The 9,402-nt window shown below is 34.2% G+C and overlaps 2 protein-coding genes across 2 annotated transcripts; one reads left to right on the top strand and one right to left on the bottom strand.

The window, feature by feature from the left end:
• The first annotated feature begins 594 nt into the window (after nucleotides 1–594).
• Nucleotides 595–1,448, top strand: LOC136217532 (cell wall / vacuolar inhibitor of fructosidase 1-like). Its single transcript, XM_066004115.1, has one exon. It carries the CDS (start codon nucleotides 595–597, stop codon nucleotides 1,126–1,128), a length of 534 nt encoding a protein of 177 aa, XP_065860187.1. The 3' UTR covers nucleotides 1,129–1,448.
• Nucleotides 1,449–3,818: 2,370 nt separating this feature from the next.
• LOC136220089 (uncharacterized) lies at nucleotides 3,819–5,863 on the bottom strand. Its single transcript, XM_066007781.1, has 4 exons — nucleotides 5,545–5,863; nucleotides 4,490–5,271; nucleotides 4,256–4,400; nucleotides 3,819–4,173 (listed from the first exon to the last, which is right to left on the bottom strand). The coding sequence occupies exons 2-4, from the start codon at nucleotides 5,007–5,009 to the stop codon at nucleotides 4,113–4,115; spliced, it is 726 nt and encodes a 241-aa protein (XP_065863853.1). The 5' UTR covers nucleotides 5,010–5,271; nucleotides 5,545–5,863; the 3' UTR covers nucleotides 3,819–4,112.
• Nucleotides 5,864–9,402: the final 3,539 nt, after the last annotated feature.

The following is a 9,402-nucleotide window of genomic DNA, read 5'->3' as shown; positions in this document are numbered from 1 at the left end:
ATCCACAAATTTTTGTTGATTCTCCCCTTGCAATTTCCACCACTTAATCTTAGTCTCTACTTGAGGTGTTTGTTTTCTTATACATTTCCTACTTCGAAAATCTATCACCACTACTCTATGTTGGGTTGTCGTACTCTCACCAGGGATCACCTTACAATCAATATAACTCTTTCTCCAAGCACTCCTTACTAAGAAGAAGTCAATTTGGCTCGCATTACCGCCACTCCGATAAGTCACTAAGTGGGATGTTCTCTTCATAAACCATGTGTTCATGATACTCAAGTCATAGGCTGATGCGAATTCCTAAACCCTAATCGAATAGATTATATATAAAAAAAAAAGCAGCACCTCAAAAAGATTTGCTTATTTCATGATTAAACATATTTTAATCATAATTAGGGACTAATGATGTAAGCAAATTTGATTTCTAACCTAATACATAAACTAACAAAGCAAAGAATTCTAACAGAAAACTGCCATAGAATTGATGCAACCAATGTGATTCCTAAACTGCTTTCTCTATTTAAATATCATCTTAATCAACTAATCATCAAATCTCTCTATTCATCTCATCAACGAAACCTCCATTTTTCGATGGCTAATCTTTCAATATCTCCATCCCCGGTTCTTCTTCTTCTTCTTCATGTTCTTCCCTTTCTAATACCAACCGAAAGTGCTGATTTGATAAACAAAACTTGCAAGAAGACGCCCGATTACAATCTCTGCGTCTCGACCCTGCAAGCTAACTCTCAAAGCTCGAACACGAGCGTCGAAGGTCTAGCGTCTATGATGGCTAATGTGACGCTTTCTAATGCAACCAATATACTAAACTACACACAAGAGCTTATCAACCATAATGCGGACACGGAGCTTGAAGGGCGTTTGGCCTACTGCGCGGAAGTGTACATCTCACTGGAGCAAGACATTCTTCCCCAAGCTATTAGTGCATTGGCGAACGGTGAATTTGGGTTTGCTAAGTATGGAATTTCGGAGGCGGGAGATGAGGTGCACGAGTGCGAAAAGAAAATACCGGAATCGTTTAAGCCGCCGTTGAATGATATGAATAGAATCATGCAGAATCTTTGTGATGTTTGTGTAGCTATCATTAATATATTGCTCAAAGGTTGATCAGAATCTTATGAATATTCTCTTCTAACATGTAAGGAATAGATGTACTTCTTGTAAATGAGATAAATATTTCAATAGATGGACTTCAGACTGAGATGACAATGGATACAGATTTCGCGGTTATCCGGCACTACCCGATCCTAATGGGTTTACCCAAACTCTATGTAAAAGGGTATGGAATTTAAAAAATTACTTGTGACAGATACGAAACAGGTAGGGGTGTGCATCAATTCAGTTTAAACCGCATATCGAACCGATTGAATTATGTTTTTGGTTCGGGTTTTTTATAGTTCGATTCGGCGTCGGTATTTTTAGGTGTATTTCGGTATTCGGTTCGGTTCAGTTCGATAAAAAAATGTAAAAAAAAAACTGAATTGCACCGAATTACACATATTCTACATTATTTTATATATATATACATATTTGATTTTACAAGGTTAATTTATTATTATTGAGATAATAAATTAATATAAATATATTTAAAAGTATTTCAATTTTTTTTTTTGAGATAAATTTAATGATGAAATATAGTGATTTTTTTTATTTATTGTTTTTATTTTTTAACTAAATTCGGTTTGTTCGGTTTAAAACTGAACCGAATATTTCGATTCAGTTATATTTTGGTTTTACATAATATTCGGTTCGGTGTGAATTATTTTAGTAATTTCGGTATTCGGTTTTTTCGGTTCAGTTCAGTTTTGAACCGCTGCACACCCCTAGAAACAGGTATGAGATTACCCTCATGGTATCCGGTATTCAGTACCCACTGTGTATTTCGACACAATTTTTATTCTATTGCAGGTTTATGAATTCAGACACCAAATGAAGGGGAAAATGAAGATTTTAATTGTATTAACATAAACTTTTTATTTTTACTTTTAGCATATTTTAATTTCTTGAAAATTTGAGTGACTTAAAATATTTGTAAAATTTGTGGATGCTTTTTTAAATTTATGTTTTGTAGTTTATTTATTTTATGTGTTGATTTTTAATGGGTAAAACTACCCGCAGTTTAAATGAAATGGGTATGTGATTCAAAAAGTATACCCGTTAGTAATAGGACGGTTACAAGTAAATAAAAAATAAATGAATAAGGATTTAAGATTTCTGTTATCCACGGCTACCCTACTTATTGCCATCTCTACTTTAGAAACACATAGAATCTATGCATCAATTATCTAAATGTCGCTTTCGATCGACGTCGGAAAATATTATTTTCAAAATATAGCCTTCCTGTCATAACATAACCTTAATCTAAGGAAAACATAAGCTAAAAATTGAAACAGATATGTATCACGAAAAGCAAAAACGCTACTAAATAAGAACCTACATGCAACATAAGTTACCTACCATAGTTATTAAAGACGCAAGGGATCATGAAGCCTTGGTAAATATAGAAAAAAAAAAAGTTTAATAGATCAATCGCACCTTGAACTTGTCCAAAAAGTTTTATTGTCCCCATGAAATTATATATTGTCTCGTTAGCCCTTTGAACTTGCATCTAAATCTGTGAAAAGGCCCTAAAGATCTAAAAAATAAAAAATTAATTTATTTTGAAGATTTAGAATCACAAACTAGACTTTTATTTTTTAGATTTTGAATTTTTTTTTACGGATTTAGACAAATTGAAATGTATATCACTTTAAACAAGTTCACGGGACGAAATCATTGTAAACAAGTTCATGCGGCCATTAGGTCACTTTAAACAAATTCAAGTGTCCAATAGGTTACTTCATCCAAGTTGATGAAACTAACAAAACACTTTGGAAGTTTGAAAAGCCAATCGGATTTTTGGGACAGATTCAGAAGGCCTTTGATATATAAAGCCTATAAGAAATGATAAATTCTAAAATCAAAATACAAGTGTTCAACTAAATAGTAAATTCTACGTTGACTGCCAACCGTAGTCTGCTTCTCTCGCTTTTTATCCCGTTGTAGTTCTACAATTCTTCAAAGTTCGTCTTCTTTTTTTTCTTGTTTATTTTGGACATTAGATGTGTCAATTCCAACGGTGGAGATTAAACACGTATCTAACTCTTTTAAAACTCCATGTGACAAATAGGTATGTCATGGCACCCGCCTTTCGAGTGCTAAGGCGCTCAGCCTAGTGCCTTGCGCGCCTAAAGCCAAGCCCACCTTTAACAACTATACTATCTACATATGTTAATATGCAAACTAATGAATAAGTAATATGCTGCTACATAGGTTCGAAGTGATAGAAAAACACTAGCTCGACAGACCAGCAACATAAGCGATTTAGCTATGCGTTCGAACATATAAACCAACACGACTAAGATAAGGCTCCTAAGATAGATTTCGAAAACCCGAAATTCGAAACAAAGCTACAAAGATGGCTCGAAAACAGTTATGAGCTCCAACGAAATCATCGCATATAGTCTATGTCAATCACAGCTTCAATCTTTATAAACAGAACAAATCTTAAGGCAAAAGCCGCCCCATGACATCCTAATCTCACCAAATTCATAGATTTCGGAAAAGCGAATTTCGAAAGAAAGCTACAAAGATGGCTCAAAAAATGAACAAGAAAACAAGTTATGAGCTCCAACAAAATCAACGCATTTAGTCTAGGTTAATCGCAGCTTCAGTCTTTAGAAACATAACAAATCTAAGGCAAAATCCGCCCCGGTACATCCTAATCTCACCAAATTAGTCTGCAAATAACTTAAAAATGAATTCAATTTTCTGTTAATTTTATAGAACCACACAATAATGCGGGCGGAATAGTTGCTTAGGAAGCAACTTATACTTACAGAAGATGCACATAACCTACGAAAAACACGGTGCTAATTACCGTACCGTTATAATTCACTAAGAAACTCATTTGGTAATTTAACTCACTCCCCATTATTTTCACCATTGTACAAAGAGGGAAATAAATTACCCACCAAACCTCAATTTCAAAGCTCCGAAAGGTACAAAAACTGCAGCTCGTGCGGTAAGAAGCTTCCCCGTAAAAAGCAGATTTATCGAGCAGCTGTTCTCAGGTTTACCGGAGAATCAAAACCAGCAGTTGACTTTACATAACTGCAAGCATCATATAGATCATAAGAGTTATATAACTCGAACAAAATCGCCAGATTTCGAGTTAATAAGATTGATAACATACTTGAGAGAACCGAAATTGGGCTCATTCGGATCACCCGTAGATGGATTCCCACCATATTGAACAGCAATTAAACCGCTTTCTGGTGTTTCTGCTGATGCAAGAGATCCCGTTACGTTTACAGACGTAACTCTCGATGATGACATTCCTGCAAAACCACATTCCGAAATAAGTACACGAAATGTAGCGTTTTGTAACCGAGGGATTGTCTTAATCGCTTGAAAACAGACTAATTACCTTGGATGAGTATCACTAGAAAGAAGAGAACTGTGAACACCATAGCAAACAAATTGCTATTCGATGATGACGATGCTTTCGCTCCTTTCATTTTCTTCAAGTTTTTCATCCGCTCAACCCTTGCACGTTTCAGCATTGCGATTTCAGTGATCTCCTTGATAAGCTTTTGATCAGCAGGACCCAATGTCGATGGACCTCTCGGAGGTCTAGGAGGTTTAGGAGACTTCTTATTATTGTTCGTCTTTTTACGCTTCTCCTTAACAACTTTCTTCACACTATTCTCTTCCCCAGCATTCGAGTTTGGCGAATCATGACACGAATTTACCCCCTCAATCCTCCTTGAATCATCAACGAAGACACTAGAAATCTTAGCAAACAACTCTTTCGCTTGTACCTTCAAACCCGAAACAGCGTCTCCGCTTGGATTCTCAACACTAATTTCATTCCCATCAACACTAATTGCATTCCCATTTTCGAGATCGATCTCAACGTCGCTACCTCTTGAAGCTATATCATCCATCTCCTCTCTACCAAACCCAATCTCACAATTCCCCTTCTCTTCTTCACTCTAAAAATGAAGAAAACCCCTAAATCTTTTCCCCAAATTCAAATCCTGAAACTCTCAACCCATTTCAGGAAAATTCAATTCAAAATGTCAATCAAGAGATCTTAACTTCATCAATACTTTCTCTGATTTCACACTAATCAAAAACCAGAGATTAGCAACAAAAACCCCCAATTTGCTTCTCTTATAGAAACCCCCAAAATGCCAATCTCAATTCCTGCATTTTGTAATCAACACGCCAAATTAGGGAAAAGTTAACAAAAAAGGGGGAAAACCCAAACCCAAACCCAGAACGTGAAATTAGCATCTGAACCAGAAAAAACTTAAGCATAAAGCAACGAACATACTTTGAGGTAAATAAAAGCAATGGCGTAAAATTGAATTATAAACCCTAAAATGTAGATTATAAAAAAAAGCCGCAATTGATTACATTTCATTTCACGGATCATAAACAAAATTGAGAATATAAATGAAAAGAGAATCAAATTACCTTGAAATTGAAGCAAGGGAATCCCAGATCCGAAGTGAGAAATAGCTGAGAAGGAGAGTATTATAGCCTGGAGAGAAAATGTGAAGATTCGGATATTATAAAAAATGGAATTGAGATGCAGCGAAATATAAGGAATAGACACGAGGATTGAGAGAGGAAGATGAGCGGAATTAGGGTAAATTGGATTAGGGAAAAATGTATAAAAATGTAGAAATCAGAAATGGAAATCGGAAATGGGATTAAATTAAATAAAAAGGAGAAGAGAAAGAAGGAAAGTTTGAAGCTTTCCTCTTTCCTGCATTTGCGAGTGTCATAAAATACAGAGTAATAGAAGAATTCAAACATGTGATGCTGTCCAGCGAAGCAGTTTCGCCGACACTTGCTCTCTCTTTTTTTTTTTTTTTTTATTAATAAATTAATATATTTTTCATAAATTAATTATTATATTCAAAATATAATAATTTATAAATTCATAGGTGGCGGTAAATGAGCGGAGAAGATCATAAACAGTTCGGCATTCAGTTCGTCGTGTTTGAGGCTCAGTTATAAGTTTATGAACAAATTTGATTATAATGTTCGTGAACACGCTGGTGAGATAATTTTATTCGATTTTTTTAGTAATAGTATTTTTATAAAGAGGGAAATGTAAAATAATGTAATGTTTTATAAATTTTAGTTTTGTAGGTTTCAAAATTACGTGGTTTTCTGTTAAAGAAATTTTAAATTAACATAATTAATGAGTTGTTCGCAAGTGAAGTTTATGAATAGAATTACGAGTTGCTCGTGAGTAAAGCTCGTTAAGAAGCTCGTGAGTAGCTTAAGAACAAAAGCTTGAGCTCGTCATCTTTATTGATGAGCCGAGCATGAGTAGGCAAAAACTTGGCTCGACTCGATTACTGTCCTATCAATAGAAATGACAACACGTACAAGTTTTTTTGGATCCTCAACAGTAAATCTATCCGCTAAGAAACTCTTTTTTTTCTTCATTCAAATTTTGAGGGGTTTTTCAAGCTTTTTGCCGAAAGACAACACTTTCTTTGCTTTATTTTGATTTTTGTTTATTGAATAAATTTTTTATTGATTCGTAGATTTGATTTCTTCTTTATCTATAGTTTGTTGTTCATTTATAGGTGGTTGTGTTATGTTTTTTTTATATGGATGTTATCATGTTTTTTCCATGAGAAAACAACTACTTTTGTTTATGATCACATATATCATACTCATTTAAAAATTATAAAGTCGTTTTTAGAGAAAAAGGTTATGAAATCAATTTTGGATGAAGTATGTTTCTCGTTATTATGTCAAAAACATGTTCAAACATTATTAATTATTTTTTTTATAGAAGCTTAGACGATACAATAGCAATGATCCTGGAATCCTAACTAGGTTAGCACTCCAAGAGCACGCACTGAAAACCGGATATTATTTAAAAAAAGAAAAAAAATGTAACACAGGGAGGGAAACAAACGGAAAAACAAAGTAAAAAAAAACAAACAAACAAATAAATCAACAAAATCTAAAGTGACCAACATTACAGATATCATCAAAAAGCAGTGAGTGGCAGAATTGTGGAGCCGATTGCCACCACATAATGCCGGAGGAGGAGACGCCGAAGCGGGCTAAAGCATCAGCAACCTGATTTCCTTCTCTGTATATGTGGGTAATCACGACGGACATCTGCGAGCATTGTTGTAGACATTTAAACCAGTCTTGATGGACGGACCAAGGAACGTTGGTAGAATATGATTTTAATTTATGTCAGTTCTTCAGATTTAATCTTCTCTGATGTAGTTTTATATTTTATCAAAATAAAAGAAAAATATATACTTCCGCAAATATTTTTAAAAAATTAAATAGTTCTTTTATAAAAAAAAAATAGTTCTAATGTTTAGAAAATGATAAATGTTTTAAAATAATTCCAGATTCAACACTTACTTTTAGATAAGATTTATCCAATTATAGACTATTGTTATTTATTTTTTTTATTTTTTTTTTTCCTTTGAGATATATAACAATGTTCTTATTTATCTCATAAGGGAAAAAAATAATAAATAACAATGAGTCTAGAATTGGATAAATCTTATCTAAAAATAAGTGTTTGAAACTTGAATTATTTTAAACAAATATCATTTTTTAAACATTAAAATTATTTATTTATTTAAAAATATTTTGCTGAATTTTTTTATATATATAAATAAATCATAGGCAAAAAGCACCCGTGACTCGTGAGGTTTCTAAACTTTCATTTTTTATTTTATTAATCTTTTAACTTTTTATTCTGATACAATATATCACTATTAGTCCACTGATTATTAAAAAAAATTAGCGTTGAACATATAACTCGGTTAGGGATTGTTCTTTATTTCACATGCATTTGAAATTTGTATTTTTACAGTTTGAAAATAATGTAGATATATATAATGTAGTTATAGAGAAAATATAAAAACCTAATTTCGAACTATACAACAACAACAACAGCAAAGCCTTAGTCCCGAAATGATTCGGGTCGGCTAACATGAACCATCATATAAAACCGTAAAATCAAGTCGTGTCAGCGACACAAATTCTCTCCCTCCACTCTTTCCTATCCACTACCATATTTTCCTCAATCTCCAATAAACTCATATCACTCTCGATCACCCTCCTCCAAGTTTGCTTAGGTCTTCCCTTACCCCTCACCACTACATCCCTTTGCCACTCTTCAGCCCTCCTAACCGGTGCATCAAGCGCTCTTCGTCTTACATGGCCAAACCACCTTAGTCGGGTTTCCCTCATTTTATTCTCAATAGATGTAACCCCTACTTTTGTCCTAATTTCGAACTATAAAGGATATAATTTCAAATACATATGAAATGAATAACGTCTATTTAACTGGATTAGATGTTCACAACTAACTAATTCGATCAGCATGAACTTATAAATGATTATGAGCTCAATGTATTCAAATAAAAGTCCAAGGGGTTAATTAACTAAAATGAGAAGATCAATGATCTCATGTAGGAATAGCAACGGGTTGGGTACCTGCTGGTAATGATATCAAATCCTTATCCGTTTATTTTTTAATTACTCATACACATACTCTTCATCACATTATCTTAACGGATATACTTCTTGAATCTCATGCCCTTCACATTTAAATAACAGGTACCAACGGGTATCCTTGCGCTTTAAGATAATAAAATTTATTTGTCTAAATATATGGCAAGTAACAGGTACCTTTGGAGTAATCTCATACTTGTCATGTATCCGTCCCGTTTTTGGATTTCATACCCGTCTCATACCCTTATACACAAAATTCAGATAATCTCATTAGAGCTGAATTGTAACGACTCGGTCCGGAGTGGGTGACATCAGGGTAAAAGGTCTGATCAATGAGCGGTCCTAAGTGATGGCTATGGGGGCAGGAATGAACTTAATCTCGCATCGGAAATTGACTGAAGCTTATTAGTAAGATGTGTATCTAATACATGTAGACGTGTTTTAAAGCTGTGAGGCCCAATGTGTTGGATTTGGACTAAAGCGAATAGTATCTATATGGTATTGAGTCAGGTTGATACAACTGGTATCACAACTGACTCTCCATGCAGGGTGTATGGTTCGGGGATGAGTCAGGCGGAAGCTGGTGGACCTGTAACGATCTGATCCAGAGTAGGTGGCGTCAGAGTAGAAAGTCTGATCAATGAGCGGTACTAAGGGATAGCGATGAGAGGTAGGAATGAACTTAATCTCACATAGGAAATGGAGAGAGATTGACTAAGACTTATTAGTAAGGTGTGTATCTATACATGAAGACTCATTTTAAAGCCATGAGGCACAATGTATTGGATTTTGGACAAATCGAACAATATCTACATGATA

The sequence above is a fragment of the Euphorbia lathyris genome, chromosome 2 (assembly GCF_963576675.1).
Source record: "Euphorbia lathyris chromosome 2, ddEupLath1.1, whole genome shotgun sequence".
NCBI classification, from domain to species: domain Eukaryota; kingdom Viridiplantae; phylum Streptophyta; class Magnoliopsida; order Malpighiales; family Euphorbiaceae; genus Euphorbia; species Euphorbia lathyris.
This window is presented reverse-complemented; position numbering and strand designations above follow the sequence as displayed.